The sequence below is a fragment of the Herpailurus yagouaroundi genome, unplaced genomic scaffold (genome assembly GCF_014898765.1).
Source record: "Herpailurus yagouaroundi ecotype Mexico unplaced genomic scaffold, PumYag 183, whole genome shotgun sequence".
Taxonomy (NCBI): domain Eukaryota; kingdom Metazoa; phylum Chordata; class Mammalia; order Carnivora; family Felidae; genus Herpailurus; species Herpailurus yagouaroundi.
In genome coordinates, this window is record NW_024412414.1 from 6007651 (window position 1) to 6028061 (window position 20411).

The following is a 20411-nucleotide window of genomic DNA, read 5'->3' on the forward strand; positions in this document are numbered from 1 at the left end:
AAAAAAAAAAAAGTACATCAGACAATCCATTTCTCTGTCTTAAAACACAGAGAGAGTGAGAGGGAACCCTCAGCTAAAGTGGGGGCCAGAGGCCTTTTGGGTATATGTGGTTCCTTGAGGATTTCTGGGCAAGACCTTCAGTAGAGCCGGACCCCTGTTCTCAGGCTCCAGGAGTGGGGAAAGAAACAGACTCTAGGAACCTCCCATCTCCCCTGTGTTCCTGTGCTTCTTTCCCAGTTCAGAGGAAAAGGTGGGTGCCACACGGAGAGCGTAGGTTCCCCTGGTCTTCCTCGACACTCTGTCTCAGGTACTGTGAGAAGAGAACAAGTGCAGACAGCAGGGGACTCATGATACCACCGCTGCCACGAGCCAGCGCCCAGTCCCCACGTGCCAGGCCCGTCAAGCATCAAGGACTTGGGCTCTGGTTGCCAGCCTGGCCAAGTCGTGCCTCGGCCTCAGGGCTGCAGCGGGTCTGAGTGGACATGGGCTCAGCTGGACCGTAAACTCTGTGCCCACTTGGCATTAATTGGGATAAGTGCAAGTAGCAGGTTGGGCCATCAGAAATGATGGTGTTTACAGTCACTTTGGAGACATGACTCTGTCCCAAGGCTATCGTAAGTGTTAAGGAATAAAAGAAAGGTACACTTGAGCTACTCAAGAGATTTTGATCAGCACCGCGGCATGAATGCACAGCCCCCACTTTCCAAGAGGAAGGGAATTCAGAAGAGATGCAAAACAGAGAGATCAGGGCCCCTCACTCTGCTCATCTCCTGGGGAGTGGAGGCTGCAAGTTCAGGAAACCCGTTGAGAGCAGCATGACATTCCTTCGGGGAAGTCCAGGGGCAGACAGCTACAGATGGAGGTGGAGGGAGTGGGGCAAATGTGGGGTCTATTCCTGCCAATAGCTTCATGATGAACACCTCTGAGAGAATAAGAAACTCCTGAACCACTGGCTACAGATCATGGGCCGAGTGGATGGAGAAACCATGCTTGTCTTGGCAGCTGGCCTCGTGGTCCTTCACGGGGCTCCGAGTCCCTGCCTCCTGTAGGGTTTGTGTGCTCTGGCATTCTCTCCAAACCCAGATGCTGCTTTTACATCGCTCTCCCTTGATGGACTTCTTTACCTCATACCCCTTTATTCACACCAAGTGCCGCCTTCATGGGTTTAGAGCTCTCCTTGTTCCAAAAGTAATGAGAGGTAGGCCACAAAGATTCAGGCACCACAGGGAGATAAAGTAGATATGGGGAGACTTGGATGAAAGGGGAAGAGGCATAGGAAGATTATAACATGATTATAATAATAATAATAAAAAAGGCTCTGTGGGTAGAGGTGAGCCGTGCACAGGGCTTCCTTTTTGTAAGAGCCAAAGGAAAGAAGGAAACTCTCAATTTCAGTATTTCCATTGTTCACAAGAAAAAACAGTGAGAGAAGAAGAAAGGAAGAGGAGCATCATGGTAATGTTTGAACTCCTCCCCACCCAAAATAGCCACCTGCTGTTGGAGTCCTGATTTGGTGAGGCCAGTGAGGCCACAGAGGTAGGAGTGAGACCAGACAACCATGGCAGGTTTGGACAAGCCCCAGATGTATCCTTCATAAGCAAATCCCAGTATCAAAGATTGGGTCAACCTTTCCCCCCTGAACTCAGTAGGTTTGCTTTGCTGCTGGTCCCAAGGACTCGGACCCTGGAGTAGTTCTGAGAGAGGAGGTGGAGAGGGGGCATATCTGTATTTCCAGGGATTTGTCAATGCTGCTTGGTATAGTGGAGCTGACTTTGAGTCTCTGTGTCTAGTGTTTGTGAAATGCCTGGTCCAGTGGGCAGAAATGAGAGAGGAGGGGGGACGGGTTGGACAGGTGTGCTATCTGTACATACCAAACACTATTTGTGGCTCCTGTCTGTTCAGCAGAAGGTGCCTGGAAGCTAGAGGAGAAGCTTTTGAATTAAAAAAAAAAAAAAAAATCTCACTCGCACTTCATAGATGAGCCAAAGTCTTCTTTCAGAATTCTCTCAAAATGGCCCATTTCTGTGAGAGCAGGAAACTGCCCCGAGAACAGGGTGGGGACCTCCACTGCATGGAGATGGCAGAAGGACCAAGAGATCCATCTGGTGGGCCGGGACAGCAGATAGGCCCTGTGGAATCCCCCATTGCACGTGCAGAGAAAACCACACAGTTTTGGCCTGTACCTGGAGTTCGCTCTGCCATTTTCTCCTCTGTGTCCTTTGAGCAAGTGGTTCTGTCTCTCTGGGCTTCAGCTTCGTCCTGTGTGTAATCAAGGAAGCAGAGCCTGCTTGCGGGGGTTGCCGTGCAGATGACCTGATAGGACCCGTGGTATCTGGGGGCCATGTGATCGGTGTTGCTTTTCTCCTCTCCCCGCATCCGACTTGTTAAAAGTGTTGTTCGCATTCTTGAGACCGACTCTGAGAATTTTGGCAGGTATTCCTGAGGGAGGAAGTGGACATTTTTCTCTTGAGAGCCCAGTGGAAGGGGGTGGGGGTGGAAGCCGAGCCTGCTGGACAATAGGGAGGTTGGTATGTGGGGGAGAAACTTGTTAGGGCTGGACTAGGAGCGTTGTCACAACAGGGACACCTTGTGTGACAGTGCCTAGCATAGGGCTGGGCATCCATCAGGAGCTCAGCCAATGCTTGCTGAACAAACAGGAAGGATATGGGAGGAGGAAGGTGCTGGAGATGGGCTGACTTGGACTCAGGAGAAATAAGGGTTTTCTTTTGTTGTTGTCATTGTTTTCTTAACTTTTTAAAGTTTATTTTTTTATTTATTTTGAGGGAGAGAGAGAGAGAGAGAGCGCGAGCGAGCATGAGCAGGGGAGGGGCAGAGAGAGGGAGAGAGAGAATCCCAAGTAGGGATTCAGTGCTGTCCGCCCCATGCCCGATGCGGGGCTGGAACTCAGGAACAGTGAAATCATGACCTGAGCCCAAACCAAGAATCAGACGCTCGGCTGACTGGGCCACCCAGGTGCCTTAGAAATAAGGGTTTTCTAAGTAGCCCTCCAACAACAGAACTGGCTACCTGGGAAAGAAGTGAGTGGTCACTTGGGGGCAACCAAACATCTATCAGGGGTATTGTCCTAGGAGGAAGGTGGAAATGCCCAGGGGCTTGGTTTTAAGTGTTTCCCTGCCTGAAAATGAGCTGCCCAGCTCCTCCCTTTCTCTATGGAACTGTGGTCCCTCCAATGTGGCCCTGCCCACCTCACCATTCTGAGGATATTGTGCCCAAATTTTGGGTGGGCCAGACACCTTGTGGGGGAGGGGGGGTCTGCTCTTCAGGTGACCCACTGGTACGGAGAGCAGTGGGGGAGGGAGGGCAGGCAGGAGGAGATTCTTTGCCCTGAAGAGCTCTCAAACTTGGCCCCTCTGGGTGTAAATTGCAATTAGATGGACAGTGAAAGATCGTACTCTTGGCATTAAGCAGTTGTGAGTTATGTTCTTGGCTAATGCTCATGCTTTCCTTTTGAGTTTCTGCCCCAGGTGACTTTACCCTTTTTTCCCCCCAAAAGGTTTGATTAATAACAGCAAAAAAGAGAGGGAGAGGGAGAGGAAAAGGGAGAGAGAGAGAGAGAGGGAGAACAAAAGGGAGAGAGAGAGAGAGAGAGAGAGAGAGAGAAAGAGAGAGAGAGAGAAGAAAGATCTGTTGGATGAGGCTTTGCTATATACTTTTTCCCATTTGATGGATGTTTGGGATGGTGGGGAGGCTGTGGGGGGCTGTGGGTCAGGAGGTCAGTTCCTGGAGCAGGCCTGCCCCTGGCTTCAGGGCATCTCTGGAGAGCCTGGACTGGCCGGTCAGCTGTCTGAGGGGTTGGTCCACCTGACACCCCCACCGCTTTGTGCTGGCAACTACTGGAAGCAGAGGGAACCCCACAGGGCTCACTCCCAGGGGCTGAGGCTAGGTGGGGGCTGACCTGTGCTCTGCCAGACCCCATTGCGTCAGTCACAGAAGACAGCAGTGAGCACTGGTGACAGCCCCCTTCAGAGACCTGGTCTTGTCACCATCTCTGTGATTTGGGGCACATCTCTGTGTGATGGCTGGGCTTCTGTCACTCCCATCCGAACAATGGGGATAGAACATGACACCCTCTCTGGGCATCCACTTTGGTGACATGAGGAGTCGGATGAGTTGGTGACAGTAGCCACCACTGGGTGAGTACCCAGCCCCACCTCTCATCCTCACCTGAACACAGCAAGGTGAGGGGGCTTTATCCCCATTTTACAGAGGGGGAAACCGAGGCTCGGAGAGGCATGACCTGCTCGAGGATGCGGTTGAGTAAGCAGTGGAGCTGGGATTTGAACCCAAGCCCTCTCACACCAGAGACTGCCAGACTGCACTGCCCTTCCTCCCCAGGCCAGCATTTTCAAGGTGGTCCACCATGTTCGGCCTTGGCATCTCCTGGGTGCTTGTTAAAAAGCTGATTCCTGGCCCTGCCCCAGAGCCCTGCACCCTCTTTGCAGCCCCAGTATCCCTACATGCACCCAGCTGGCTGCACGTCTGCTCATAGCACCACCCCCTTGGCATCCTGGGTTCAAAGTCTGTGCTTCTCAGCTACTCCTGCTACCCACTGACCCCTCCATCTTAGCAGTACCACACCTGTCATGGTGACTCTTCCCTTTCCATCACCAGCTTTTAGTTGAGAGCAGCATGTCTTGACTTTGGCAGTACGGCATTCTGGGCCAGATAATCTCTGTTGGGAGGGTGGCCATCCAGGGCACTGTGGGGTGGCTCACAGCATCCCTGGCCTCTACCCACTAGATGCCACTGGCTCCTTTCCCTCGGTTGTGACCACCAAAAGTGTTTCCAGACATTGCCGAATGTCTCCTACAGGGCAGAATCGCCCCAGGCTGAGAAGCAGTGGTTTAGGCCTACTATGTAAGTGTGGCCTGAACTGATATCTAATGAACGAGGGCAACCTCATCTGCCCTGAGCTCTGGCCAGTCTGCCTAGTATACCCCCAGCCAGGCCAGATGAATTGTCAGTCCCCACGAGGTCCTTTTGCTTTGCTCCCACGCTGATTCTGTTCCCACCACGGGAATGCCCACCCCGAGTCTCTTCTGTGGAGACCCATCATCCTTCACAGGCCAAGTCCAAGCGTGGGCTGCTCTGTGGCACAATTCCAGTGGGTACCATTTACCTCCTGGCCTGTGAGAATGATGCTCCCAGGAGCTGTGCAGGGCACAACTCGAACAGCTGGACATGGAAGCCTCATCCAGTGTTCCCATGAAACCCTCCCTGCTTCCCCCAGCTGGAGGCCTCCTTCCTCCTCTGAAGGAGGGAAGTTCATTCTGCAGTCATTAGTGCCTCCGAGGGTCCTGTCCATACAACCTCTGCCTTGGTATCTCAGTCCTCCAGTGAGGAGAGTTTGCAGGGAGCCAATCCCTAGTTCCTCACCTGCCCTCCTGTGGCCAACGGCTGACATTTGCATAAACATGGGACAGCCAGGCCAAGGTGGGTTACAGAGCTTTGGGGGCAACACCCCCATTTTCTGCTAGGCTGGTGTCAGGCTCTTAGGTCCCGAGGTGTATGTAGCACGATGGGGTGTCAGCAGTGACCTTGGGCTGTTGACTAAACCTGCCTGGAGCCCAGTTTTGTGGAGTTAAGAATAGAGTTTAGGTTGTGGGGAGGGTGGGCTGTGCCCGTGGCACAGTGAGTGCCTGGCATATAGTAAGTGCTTAATAAATATTTACTTTAAAAAGGAGAGCAGTTCCAAGACATGTCAGGTCCTGGGCCGAGTCAGTGCAGTTGGGGGTGGGAATCGTGAGCTCAGGAGTATTTTAGCAGAAGGCCTGCGGTTTCTGGTGAGGAAGGAAGCCCATGGGTGCTCAGAGGGGAAGAGGTGAAGACTAACGAAAGCCCCACCTGGAGGAGGCAGCAGGAAGCCAGGCGGAAGGGTTCTAGCTCTGGATTTTAGAAGCCCCAGAGGACACTTGCATAGGGGGTGGCCAGGGAGGGGGTGTAACCAGGCAGCCATGTGCGAGCATCCCCATTCCTGTGATCTGACTCCTGGCCACGGAGGGGCAGCCTCTGCCAGTCTCTGTCGTGCTCCAGCTGGCACTTCCTGCCCGTTGCCCTGTGCTCCATGGCTCACCCCTCACACCAAAATGGCCCCTCTTGCTCATTCCATTTCTCTCTCTTTCTCTCCACCTGACCTGGATATGAGTGTGAACCTCATTTTCATGCAAGGAATGACGTTAGAATCCACTTATCACATTAGAGCCACCTCTTATGGTCAAGCAGGGAAATTGCGTTTTCGCTTTCCCAGCTTGCCATTGGCGGCTGAACGTATCAGGATTTCCCGTCTGCTAATTTCACGCTTCAGTTCACTTCCATCCCTTACAGACCTCTTCCTATTTTCCAGTGTTTGCTGGCAGTCAGGGACAGAGCCACAAATGACACACCATTCCCAGTCACCAGTCTGTAAACACAAATAATGACAGCACGAAGGGATGATGCAGTAAGAGAGCTCTTTATTCTCCTCCCACCCCAAGTGTTTACCCCAGGAGGCATCAGTTGATTCTGACTCCCTGGTGAAAAACCCTGGAGGGTTTCAGAGAGGGAACCACATTTGAAAAGGGGGCTGTGGGAGCCAGTTGGAACTGCCAGTGCAAGGAAGCACACTACATGTCGAGATCATCGGGCACTTAACTTTAGTACTGTCTTTCTCCCTGTTGGAGGGATACTTCTCAAACTTCAGCAAGCACACAGATCACGTGGGGGATCTTGTGAAAATGCAGGTCCCAATGAAGGAGGTCTGGGAGGGAGCCCAGGAGTCTGCATTTTTACCAAATATCCAAGGGATGTCTATGCAGTGCCTATGCATCTGGCCCATTGACTATGTACTGACTAGTAAGTCTCTAATATCTTACCTCTGCTACCAAAATGCACAGTTTGCCTTTGCACATAGGCTGAAATTGGCTGCAAGACTTGTCATTCCCTGCATGGTAGAGAAGGGCTGGTCATTTATAAGAAAGCCCCAGCGGTGGTGCTTCCAGAAGGCGGTTATTCCTTTGGTTCAGCCCAGTGAGCTCAACTTGTTTCCCAGATTTGAGCAGGGACACAATAGGAGCCCATTTAAAGCTCCATAGCCCACGAATTTGGCTCCTATTCCTGACTTTAGGATACATGGGGAGATCACACAGCTGTGAATTTTAAAACAATTCCAATGTTGTAAAATTGTGGTCTTTTCTAAGAGGGCGATCTATTGTAATACATATTAGTATTCAATTTTTATGTAACTGTACATTCAAAACTCATTAAAAAAAGAAAAAGGCCTTTGGTAGTACACAACTCTCAAATTCCTGCACAGCCCCTGTAGGAATAAAGGATTCACATCCAGATTTCCAATCCCCTGGCCAGGAGGCCTTGTACCAAGCAATTGTTTCTAGAGTGAGGGCCTCTTACAAAAGTTGACAGGCTTGATTTGATCCAGATAAGAGACGTTAGATAAGCCATACGTCTTTGAAGTGTACGTGAAATGCATTGGTCACCTCAGGCACACACAGCCCAGAGAGGCCGTGGCCAGCTGCCCGTCAGCTGTTCTGGGCTAATTTGGGCCTTCGGTGGCAGGGTGGAGGGGGTACCGGGAATTCCGAACGTGGGAGTTCTTGGGGCTTGAGTAAAGCCAGGCTGGTAGGCGGGTGGAAGGCTCTGGGGCATACCGTCCTCGTCCTCAAGTGGCCCTCTGCCGCCCACCCCTCCATGAGTCACAGTGCCGAGTGGAAATGCAGAGTTGTTTCTGTCTCCTGGGAGTACTGTTGGCCAGCAAGGTATGTTGCCTTTTGGTGGGTGGCCATTTCTGCTCACTTCCCCTGCTTGCCACATAGGAGCTCCCACTGGAAGATCACCCTTAGCTTTGGACCCACCAGCCTGTTCCCCAGTGCTGCACCTCCCTGTTTAACAGCCCGCCTGTCATACGTCTGTCTTTCCCTTGAGGTCAGGTCCCCAGGGCTGCTGCTGCAGCAGCAGGCACAGGGCATGGAAAGAATGCAGGAACATCCTCTTCCTCAGAGAAATGCCCCAAGCTAATGGCCAGGCAGGTGTGAGGGCCCAGTCCATGGCCCAGTACCTCCCACGGACCCTCCCTTTCTGGCAATGACCAGAGAAAGCAGTTTGCACTGCTCAGGGCTCCATCCAGGGGAAAGATGTTATTTTTATGGGGGGGCCAGTGGAAGAAACAGGATTCTGAGACTCTGAAATCCTGCCCTCTCCCGGGGTTGCCGCCACGTTCCCTTTTGGGTTTCTCATGTCACTGGCAGAGAAGGTTTTTCCTAATGAACTGTCTGGAATTCCTTTGGTATCACATAATCCAATCCCAGTGCTGTGGGGTTTTTTTTTTTTTTCTTTTTGAATTTTTGAAGTCCTGGAAAAAGGACAAAGGACAATTTCTTTAATCGACCTGAGATCAGAAGCCCCCAAACTTGGGGCTTTAAAAAAAGTATGCAGTTGGTCATATCGCCTCTCTGTTAATGATAATACTCATCACCTAAATTAACACTGCCATTCACAAAGCCCTTTTATACTCTTTTCCCCCAGTTTTCTTAAAGTCCTTGAGAGTGTTATCTCCAATTTATAGGTAAGGATGTTAAGGCTCATACAGCAGATGTGGCTCAGAGAAGGAGAGTTCAGACACCAGGGATTTGCATCTGAATCCGGGGTCCCTGGCTCCTCCTTCCAACAACTGAGCCCAGGCCCCTCTGGGCCCCTCTGTGAACTCGCCCCCATCCTCCTGGCAGCTATAGACCACACCTTTTGAAGAGTCTGGTGGATTCTGACTTCCAGCTCCTCCTTTCTGTGCTCTGACTTCGTCATTTCTCTGCTTTGTGGAAAGTGTGGCCGCGGACCAGGCTCAGAGCTTGGTAGCAGGGACAGCCCTTCAGAGTAGCCTGAATTTAGGCAAAAGGGTAGACTGTTGTACATTTGCATAGATGGGTCATTGCACGCGAGCTGCCCCTGGGACAGGGTGTTGTGCTCTGGCCAAAGGCAGTGCCCTGAAAGGAACTCAGCCGTGAGCCACACTGGCCAGCTCTCTGGCAGCTGGGGGATGAGCCCCCTAGGGCAGGACCCGTGCCTGGGACATCACAGCATCCAAGGAACACTTGCTAGAGCCAGCCTGAGGCAGCATCACTCTGAGTCACCTTTTCATTCAGTGTCCCACCAGCAGCAGCTACCCAGTGGATGCTTGTGTTTTGAAAGAAGACTGTCAAACAGTATTTTAGTATAGAACACCCGGAGGGTGGCATGTCCTAGAACCTGGAGCTGGAACGCAGCGAGCAGAAAGGAGAGATGGCAGTTTACAGTGCAGAGACGGCAGCTGCTCCCAGCTGTGCCAGGCGTGTGCATTAAAACAGATCTTAGCACTGACATTTGCTGGGCAAGATCAGACATTCCCAGGACCCCGAGTAATGTGAAATAAGGTGAGAACATTCTCCTCTAATGCTAGTTCTTTGTTTGAGCACACTTCTGACTTTGTAGAGCCCAGGCGCCCCCATAGCGCTCCCTGAAGATGGCCCATTGTTTCATCTGTTTAAACCCATCAGGAAATTGCAAGCTAGCTGAGAAGGGTAGATAAGGTCTATTGGTTCCACTGGTGACACAGGCATTTAGAGCCGGGGATCGAATCCATAAGCTGACATTCTTGGCCATGCAGTCTGGCCCAAGAGCCATGCTGAACAGACACTGCCGAATGGCAGTGCAGCTTCCAGAAGCTCAGCCACTGTGTACTGTGTCCTGTGCCCCACCCTGAGCTGTCTCAGATTCCGAGACACAGCCCAGCCCAGGAAGCAGCCTCTCCCCATTGTTTCACCCTTGCTGGTGTTAACCCTTATTGTTAAGAGAAGTAGCATTTATTGGGCATCATGGTAGTGATAATGACAATAGCTAAGTTTGCCAAGTTCTGACTTTTATTGAGCCCCAGGAATCGTGGTGGGTACTTGGTATCTCCTGTCTAATGAAACTTGGCAGTGATTCTGTAAAGAAGTTCTTTTTATTACTCCCATGTCACAGATGGAGAAACTGAGGTTAGGAGAGGTTAGGAGACGTGCCCTGGAAAACTCAGGTGCAAAGTGGCAGAGCCAGGACGTGGGCCATGTCTGAGTAACTTGAAAACAAAGCCATCGCTCAGCTCTCCTTCTGGTCGGATGGGAAGAAGTGTGCTGGGCCTGCCCTCTGGGTTTTCCCCTGCCCTTCTGAGCCCCTTCCCACTGCTTTTTAACATCTGCCCCTCCTACAGGCATCAAGGATTGGCTAACTTTTTCTGTAAAGGGCCAGACAGTAACTATTTTAGGCTGGTGAGTATAAGGTCTCTGTAATAGGTACTCAACGTTGTCCTTGTAATGCAAAATTTGCCACAGAAAATATATCAATGAATGGGTGTGGCTGTGTTTCAATAAACCTTTATTTAGAAGAATCAACATCAGGCAGGTTTTGGCCTATGGGCTATATAGTTTGCTGGCCCCTAGTCTAGACCAGGAGACATTTCTGCCAGGAACAATGGTGATCTGATAGGAAGCGATGTGTTTCCCGTCCCAGGTATACTTAGATATTAAAAGACTATCACTGGGAACAGGCAGTACCTAGCCTCCATGGGCAATTATATCTGTGTGGGAAAGGGGTAGTTGCTGTCTCTCTGTCCCTCAGATCACACCAGGAGGGTGATTGCCTGGCCAGCATGTGTCTTTGCTTTGGGACTGAGAGGATTCGCTAACTAGTACCAACCTGATGTGTGAATGCTGACCTAGTTATTAATTTCAGGTAGGAACACTGGGTGACTTGTGTGTCCTTGGGGAAGTCATGTCCCTTCTCTGACCTTCACTTTCCTCAACATATAAAATGGGGATGAGTCTGATTTGAAAATCTTATGGTCCTGTGCCAGTTTGAGAGGGTGATTCCAGTGGTCAGCATTGCTGTTGTTATGTGCTCCCTTGGAAACAACATCATGAATTGTGAGGACACTGTTTTCCATGCTTTGTTCTGTTCCTGTTCTTCTGAAACCCTATGAAGGTTGCAGCAGTGTGGCCTAAACAAGGTACAATAAGTGCAGAGAGCCAGTGAGGTGCAATCAGTCAGTCACTTACTTGCTCTGAAACCATCAATGGCTCCCCATTGTCTATAGATTAAAGCTCAGACAGCCTGGATTCAAAATCCTCCTCAGCCTAGCTCTTTCCAGTTTCTTTTCCCACACCCCCCCCCCCCCACTCCAACTCTGGAAGTCCCTGAATGTTCTTGAACATTCTTTCTTATGTGCCTTCATTCCTATTGCTTCCTTCCTTTGGAATGTCCTCCATAGACTTTTTTTCCCCAAATAGCTCTCCTCTCTGCTGATGGCTTGCATTTCCACCACTGGGGACTCATGTCTCTGGATAGTTAGGATATTGGCAAATTTTAAAAGTCCAAATGTGCCCTTAACATTTGGCAACCTGACACAAGCAGGTTCAGTTTATAGAGGCTCATCCATCCCCCAAGGAGCCAGCCAGGCCTGTCATTCATGTCTGTGGCCACCAGGTGGGGGCAGCAGGTGCTGGCCCTAGTCTCAACTCCTCCACCCAGGCTGGCCATGTAGAGGTAGAAAATCTCCCTATGGTTACTTGGGAATCCTTTAGCTATTTACTTTTTGGTTGTTGATGTTTCTGTATGCTTTTTTTTTTTTTTAATAGGAGAAATGAGTTAAATGATCCAAATGTAAAGAGTTGGGCAGGTAGCTTAAGGAAAAAAAAAGATACAATTGTAACTGTATACAGTTAGGCAAAAGTGGTGCCTTCCTGTCCAAGGGTGAACTTATTCCTGCTACGACCTTCTCTCTTGTTTATATCCTTACACACCTACATTCTTGCCTTTGTGTCTGATAGTTTACTCGGTGCCCTCTTTTAACTTTTTATGGGTCAATTTTACCTCCTTTATTTTATATGTTTAATTATGATTTTGAGGACATTCTCTTTTTAGTCTTTTTAGTCTTAGTCACTTTTCACCAGAATTTCTAAACTTAAATTGATCGTCTTAGCTCTCCAAATCAAATATTTATTTTTTTCATTCTCTTTTAGAGAAAATGAGGGATTCAGTAGTACTGGCTTTTTCCCCCCTTCACTTTTCCACTTTTGTGTTCTTTACTATTTAGTCTAAGGATTAGCTAGCTGCTTCTCCTTTGTTTTCTAAACATTCTCTTTGTTGAAATTTTTTTTGCTTTTATCTGTTGTAGTTTGCTTTTGTGCCAACAGGTGCATCAAGTAATTAGACCACCGGTTCTCAAACGTGTGTGTGTGTGTGTGTGTGTGTGTGAACCCCCTGGAGGTCTGTCTACAACACACTGGTGAACCTCACCCCCAGGAGTCTGATCCAGTAGGTCTAGGGTGGGGCCTGAGAATTTGCATTTCTAACAAGTTCCCAGGTGATCCGGGGATCCCACCTTGAGAACCACTGCATTTGTTTTGCAGCCAAACACTTGTCTCCTTTTGGTGCTTGGTGACTTTGCTTACAAATGTCTCCATGCTCTGCATCTGTGGTGGCATCGAGATCTTGTGGCTCCTCTGTCCCTGTGAGAAATCCTTTCCTGGATTTAGCTCGAATTCTGGAGTTATTTTTTGAAAACTTTTTGCAGAAAAGACCAAGACCAGCAGATTTCCCCTTCTTGCATTCTCGGGTACATGGTTTTCCTTGCAGGTCTCTGCTCCTCCATTGGTAGGAGAGGTCTGCAGTTTGTCAGATTGAAGTCCATTGCAAGAAACTCAGATTTTTTTCCCCCTCCTTCTACTTGGAAGTATATAGGATTAGGAATTTTTCTTTTTTCTTTTATTTTTTTAAATGTTTATTTTTGAGAGAGAGAGATTGAGCACTAGCAGGGGGAAGTGGTGGTGGGGAGGGACAGAGAGTAGAGGGAGACACAGAATCTGAAGCAGGCTCCAGGCTCTGAGCTGTCAGCACAGAGACTAACGTGGGGCTCGAACTCACGAACTGTGAGACCATGACCTGAGCTGAAGTTAGGCACTTGACCGACTGAGCCCCCCCAGGCCACCCAACTTTTTCTTTTGATTTTAAAGTAGACTCTACACCCAACCTGGGGCTTGAACTCACGACACCGAGATCAAAGAGCCACATGCTCTACTGACTGAGTCAGCCAGGTGCCCCAGGATTAGGAATTTTTCTTTCCCCTTCAAGCTTGAATTTGTGACAAGCAGTCAGAAGTTGATCATTGGTTTTGCCTGGAACTCAATAAATCCGCAGTATGACAGCTTCTGCACAGTGCCTCAAATAATTTCAGTGTAACCTTTTTTCCTGCGTGAGTCCTATTTGCCGTGCTAAAGCCATGCTCCTAGAGGTATCTTCACAGAACCCTTCATGTTCTCAACTGTGAAGACAGCATACACTTTCTTGCTACCATGCCTTTGCCTGTGTCCTTCCTCCTGCCCGGAGCACCCTTCCTCCCTTCTTTGCCTGAAGACTTGTAAGCATCCTTCGGGTATCAGCTCAAATGCCGGTTTCTGTGGGGCTGGCCGTGATTCGCTCAGAGTTGCACCCCTCCTCGGTGTGCCCACCCTGACCTGCATCGTGCCCACCCTATGGTGCTACTCATTGTGTTTTTGTGTCCCCTTTGCCTAGCCTGGTGTGTGGCACATGGTCATGATAGCAGCCACCGTGTGTTGGGCACTTGCTGTGTACCAGGCGTTTTTGAATCCTTGCAGATTCCTGTGAGGTTTGGATACTCTTGTGAGCTCCCCTGAAAGATAGCAAATAGCAGTATCTTGGGGAACTAAAGAACATGGTGCTGGTGGCATGAAAATACAAGCTAGGTCTGGCAGCTTCCAGATCCTGTGCTCTTGGGCACTCCCAGTCATAGGCACTGGATACTTGCTGGGTGAGTTATGAATGAACAGGTGGCCATGACGAGTGCAGCTCCTGCTGACGGAAGCATGAGGCGGGTACACTTTTGGTGAGAGAAAGGACAGAGAGCATTCTAGGCTGGGCTGAGCCTGGGAAGTGTTGGGGGCAGGGGCCGTGTGCAGGCTGAGTGCATGCCCAGAGCTAGGGTATGGAAGGAAGACAGACTTTGTGACCCGGCACCTGGTACCTGGGAAAGGCTGTTCTCAGGAAATGGTAGGGACTCCTCCAGTAGTGATGGGCTGTTCTCTTTCCCCTACCCCCCCACCCCCCGACAGCCTCGGCCTTCATCATAGCCATGCTCCTGGCCAGCCTCAACAGCTGCTGCAACCCTTGGATCTACATGCTCTTCACTGGCCACCTCTTCCACGAACTTGTACAGCGCTTCCTCTGCTGCTCCTCCAGCTACCTGAAGGGCAGCCGGCCGGGAGAGACCAGCGTCAGCAAAAAGAGCAACTCCTCCACCTTCGTTCTGAGCCGCCACAGCTCCATCCAGAGGAGCTCCTCGCAGCCATCCACGGTGTGACCGGCCCCGGGGCCAGGACTGCCTCCCACGGCTCAGCCCATGCCTACACGGACAGTCCACCCCTTGGTGGCATGTGTGCGTGTATTTGAGGTACCTTTCAGTTTGCACCCTTCCACACCTTGGGGTAGCTTGAGCGGGGAATTCTGACATGGGGGTTGGGGAAGTAGTCCTCATGGTGGAAGATGATGGGGTGACTGATCCATCCAATCCCTGGATCTCCCCTGGTTTCCCACAGATGTTTATGTACCCTGACCCCACTGTTGCCCCTGGCTGGTGGATGGGTTGGTTTTTTCTCCTGGACCTGTCATTTCACTCCAGTGTCTTTTAACTCCTTTATGCTGGGATCTTGAGAAAGTAAGTATAGGATTGGTGACTCCCTGGGTGTGGAAGCCTAGTGTTCTGAGCTCAGAATAAGGAGTGAGCTCAGCTGCGGAGGGTGGTACCAATATCTTCCTGACTTCAGAGTGCTTTTACCTTTGCATGGACCCATCCCAGCATCCTGGAGCAACAGCATGTCAGAAGGTGGCCCTAGGAACAAGGGATTCCCTTATGAAACCGTTTGGCATAGGCAGCTGATTAAAACCTGGGTTACAAATGTTTAAGAAGCTAATATTTGTATGAAGCAATTGGGAAAGAAAAAAATATAAGGCATCCAAATTGGAAAAGAAGAAGTAAAACTCTTTGCAAATGACATAATTTTGTATGTAGGCAGTTCTAAGGAATTCGTGCACTTGTGCAAACCGATTAGAACGAATAAGTGAGTTCATCAAGGTTGCAGGATACAAGATCAACATACAAAAACCAGTGGTATTTCTTTTTTTTTTTAATGTTTATTTTTGAGAGAGAGAGTGTGAGCAGGGGAGGGGCAGAGGAAGAGGGGGAAAGAGGATCTGAAGCCGGCTCTGCACACTGACAGCAGTGAGCCCGATGTGGGGCTGGAACTCACAAACCATGAGATCATGACCCAAGCCAAAGTCAAACACTCAACCGACTGAGCCACCCAGGTGCTCCACCAGTGGTATTTCTTGATTCTAGCAATTAACCATATGAAAATGAAATTTAAGAAATAATTCCATATATAATAATTTAAGAAAGGATAAAATAGGAATAAGTTTAAAAAAAAAAGTATAAGACTGATATCCTGACAACTACAAAATATCATTGAAAGAAATTGAAGAAGACTTAAATACATGGAAAGATATCCCATGTTCATGGATCAAAGACTTTAAATATTGTTAAGATGACAGTATTGTCCAAATTGATCTTCAGATTCAGTGCAATCTCTTATCAAAATCCTAGTTGGCTGCTTTGCACAACTTGATAAGCTGATCCCAAAATTCATACAGAAATGCAAGGGACCCAGAATAGCCGAATAATCCTTGAAAAAAAAGAACAAAGTGGGATTCACACTTCCTGGTTTCAAACTTAAAAGAGTGTGGTACTGTATAATGGTAGACATCTAGACCATTGCAGTAGAATGGAGAGTGCAGATACAAATCCTCACATTTATGGCCAATTGATTTTTGACAACTGTGGCAAGAGAATTCACTAGGGAAGACAATCTGTTCAATAAATGGCTCTGGGAAAATGGGATATCCACATGCAAAAGAATGAAGCTGGTGAAGGTACAAACTTCCAGTTAGAAAAATAAATAAGTCACAGTGATAAAAAGTACAGCCCAGGGAGTATGGTCAATGATATTGTAATCAGGTTGTGTGGTGATCACACTTGTCATGGTGTGAGCCTTGAGTAATGGGTGGGATTGTTGGAATTCGATGTTGTACACCTGAAACTAATATCACATTGTATGTCAACTATACTTCAATGAAAAAGAGTGAAGCTGGACTCCTACCTCACACTGTATGTAAAAATTAACTCAAAGTGCTTCCAGCCCTAAATGTAAGAGTTAAAACTGTAAAATTCTGGAGCGCCTGGGTGGCGCAGTCGGTTAAGCGTCCGACTTCAGCCAGGTCACGATCTCGCGGTCCGTGAGTTCGAGCCCCGCGTCGGGCTCTGGGCTGATGGCTCAGAGCCTGGAGCCTGCTTCCCATTCTGTGTCTCCCTCTCTCTCTGCCCCTTCCCCGTTCATGCTCTGTCTCTCTCTGTCCCCAAAATAAATAAACGTTGAAAAAAAAAATTTAAAAACTGTAAAATTCTTAGAAGAAAACATAGCCGTAAATCTTTGTGACCTTGGACTAGGCAGTGATTTCTTAGCCATGATACCCAAAAAGCAAACACAAAGGAAAAGTAGATAAATTGAACCTCATCAAAACGGGGTACAGTACTTTTTGCTTTGAAGGACATGATCAAGAAAGTGAAAAGGTATCTCACAGAACGGAAGAAAATGTTTGCAAATCAGATACTCCTATCCAGAATATATCAAGCGTTCTATCAACTTAACAGTAACAAGACAAATAAGCCAAGTTTTAAAAGGGACAAAATAGGGGTGCCTGGCTGGCTCAGTCGGTGGAGTGTGTGACTCATGATCTCGGGGTTGTGAGTCTGAGCCCTGCATTTGGGGTAGAGATTACTTGAAAATAAAAATCTGTAAGAAAAGGGGGCATAAGATATTTGAATAAACAAACAAACAAACAAACAAACAAACAAAAAGACATATTTTCCTGTCCTCTCCAAGGAAGACTTAAAAATGGCCAATGAGCCTATGAAAAGATGCTGAGTATTTTTCATTAGGAAAATGCAAATGAAAACCGCAGTGAAAGGCCATGTCCCACCCGCTAGGATGACCATGATCAAAAAGATGGGCACTAACAGGTGCTGGCAAGGATGTGGAGGGATTGGAACTCTCATACGTTGCTGGTGGGAATAGAAAATGGTCCAGCCACTTAGAACATACTTTGGCTGTTTCTCAAAAAGTTAAACATAGAATTGCCATATGAGCCAGATATGCCACTCTTAAGTATTTACTCAAGAGAAATGAGAGCGTACACACTGACAAAGACTTGTATATAAATGCTCATGGCACCATAATTTATAATAGCGCAAAATGGAAATAGCCCAGAGGTGTATCCACAGATGAATGGATGAACACGGTCTGTCCATACGATGGCATATTATTGGGCTATAAAAATAAAGGAAATCATGATTCATGCTACAACATGGATGAACCTTGAAAAGAGTATGCCAAGTGAAAGCAGCCATTGCAGAAAGCCACTTACTGTACAGTTCCATTTTTGTGAAATATCTGGAGTAGGCAGATCTATAAAGTCTACAGAATTGTGGTTGCCAGGGGCTGAAGGCCGTGGATGCCAATAGATACAGGGTTTTGGGGCGGGGAGGTGATGATAGTTTTTAGGAATTAGTGATGATGGCATGTGATTTTTAGAATAGGGTCAATACCACTGAGTTGAGCACTTTATTTTTTTTTTTTTTAATTTTTTTTTCCCAACGTTTATTTATTTTTGGGGGACAGAGAGAAACAGAGCATGAACGGAGGAGGGGCAGAGAGAGAGGGAGACACAGAATCGGAAACAGGCTCCAGGCTCTGAGCCATCAGCCCAGAGCCCGACGCGGGGCTCGAACTCATGGACCGCGAGATTGTGACCTGGCTGAAGTCGGACGCTTAACCGACTGCACCACCCAGGCGCCCCTGAGTTGAGCACTTTAAAAGAAGTTTACAACAACAACAACAACAACAACAAAAACAAAATGTTTACCAGCTGAATTCAGACGTGGCCAGCTGGAAGGATGAATTCCTTAGAATCCCTCTGAGCTTTTTTTGTTTGTTTGTTTCTCTCTGTAACTCACCATTTAGGAGGAATGGTTTTCTTATTCGGTTTTTCTGCAAGAGATGGTGTTTCCCGCTTGGCCAAAGGTTCCCAGCAGTGATAATCCTCTCTTCCGGCTCTAGTAAAGGCACAAGCGATGTCTTGAGGCTGCACACTGTTGTCTTTTATTTAGAAGAGCAATTCACCAGGGGTCTCAAAGGTTTTACTTACCTAGGAAACATGTTCTCAAGGGTCCTCGCAGCCTTGAGGTAGGATGTGACCATGCCCAGGAAATACCTTTGGTTATTAAATACAGGATATTCTGGATCAGAGGTTTTCCGATTGGGACTGACCAGCTCATTGACACTGTGGGACTCTTTTTTTTTTTTTTTTTAATTTCTACACATATTTTTTGGACTCACAAACAAGAGCACTTCCCGAAAGTCACAGATCCACTCTCTATATGCACTGTCCTCTTCTCCCTCCACACTGCATTATGCACACACATACACGTGCATACACACGTATGCACACAGTAGAAGAAGCTGGCATAGTCTTGATGTTTGGGGAGAAGAGAGGCAAGCACTGAAATGCCAGTATTCAGACTCTCACCATTTAGTACAAGACCTTCAGTACTGACTGGGGACTGAAGACTATATCATCTTTGGACCCAGAGACAGTGTTGCTGTCACATGTACTGACAGCATCAACACCAGCCAGTTCTTGCTTTTTGGAAAGCTAACAGGGTGCTGATTTGGGGTCTTTGTGGCCACATACAGGACCATGGGGCACTCTGGGTGCAAAGGCACCCGTGGTGGGGTCTGTTGGCATTTGAGCCTATCTGCTCACCAGCCAGAAATGCCCCAGCCTCTGCTGTTCCTGGGAAAGTTGCTGCCCTAGCAGCCAATGGAGGCCACTGGGGATTGAGGGGACAGCAACTCACAGATTTTCCTGACTAGGGGCACAACCTTCCTGAGACCCCTGGAGCTGCAAGATTCTTGGGCACTGGAACCAGCTGGGATGCTTCCCTTATTCTCTTCCTATGGTATCTCTGGATGGTTCTTTGGGTCTCATTATGGTGCCAGAGTCTGTCTTATATATACCACTTATCAGTGGCATTTGGTTTCAGCTGCACCCGTGGCTTCCACACCGCTCCCCTCCCGATCTCATGCTGGAGGAAGTTTCCATCATCTCGGGCTTTCCCCAACCAAACTCTGGAAGCATGAGTGCGGGGTCCAGAATGCTGTCTGAAGCTCAGTTGTTTCTGTCCTCCTTCCCCAGACCTTGTGTCTGAGGTCTGTGAACCATCTTTTCCCACAGCATCAGACCTGTTTACAAACCTCACGCGTGGCTGGAGGTGCCAGTAAATTGAACCATGCGCATTTTCTCCTGGAATGTTTCATTCTGATGGTCAAAAGTGACATGTGAACACTTGAGGACTCTGAGCCTTGTTTCTTTAGGCCCTGAAAAAAAAAAGTGTCACACAATTTGCTCTCCTTTTGGGTTGGATCTGTGGGTTACACCTGCAGGAGGCTGCCTTTTACAAAGATCCTGGTTTCAAAGTGCTTCACCTATTGTATTTAATTGCAACAAAACACCACTGAATACAAAATGTGACTTCCTTGACTGTGTTCTCCTGTGGTGACTTTTCTGTGGTACCCTCATGGACTGTGTCAGTCGCTGAATGATGTGACCAATAGCAAGATGTCTGCTTCGTTAACTGCTTTATAAAAGGTGCACTGAATAAACATTTTTCCCCCATACATTGCTTTTCTCTCTTTCTCCCTCTTCGAAACAGTGACCATGTCTGATGGCTTGCAGACCCAGAGTCCCCTGCAGGGGCTGGGGGAGGGGAGCAGAGTTTTCTTCCTGATGATGACAGAGGTGCACCTGGGTTGTGGCTGGAATGGGGGTAGGGGACCTGGTGCCATTGTCTTCGGTCAAGATTTGTCAGAGTCGTATCAGAAGATGTTCTAAGACCCAGGCATGGACCTCTGGTACGACTTAGCCACACTCACTGGGGCTAACTCTGGAGATAAGAAGACTCTGGATTGTCACCTCAAAGGGACCCTAACACATATTTCTTCCAGTGAGGTATGGGGGCCACTTGCAGAACCACAGATGGGTTCGTGTTCATTCCTGGGCCCACTAACTCACACTCTGGAGCTGGGACCCTAAAACTGCGTTTTCAGCAGGACTCCCTGATGAGCTGAATGTAGCCAGAGAGTGAAACTCTGCCTCCCTCCTCTGGCCTGTCCCCACGGTCCCCCAGTGTGCTGCTCTTCCTG

At 48.6% G+C, this 20411-nt stretch overlaps 1 protein-coding gene across 3 annotated transcripts in view; it reads left to right on the forward strand.

The window, feature by feature from the left end:
* Positions 1-19883, forward strand: part of OXTR (oxytocin receptor) — a 24525-nt gene extending 4642 nt beyond the window's left edge. For 2 of the 3 annotated variants that reach the window (XM_040492095.1, XM_040492094.1), the window contains one exon: positions 14151-15239. In XM_040492095.1, coding sequence (XP_040348029.1) covers positions 14151-14398 — 248 coding nt within the window. In that variant the 3' untranslated portion in view covers positions 14399-15239. Of the gene's footprint in view, positions 1-14150; positions 15240-19252 lie in introns of those variants that run through there. The other variant, XR_005795664.1, reaches the window with a different exon arrangement.
* Positions 19884-20411: the final 528 nt, after the last annotated feature.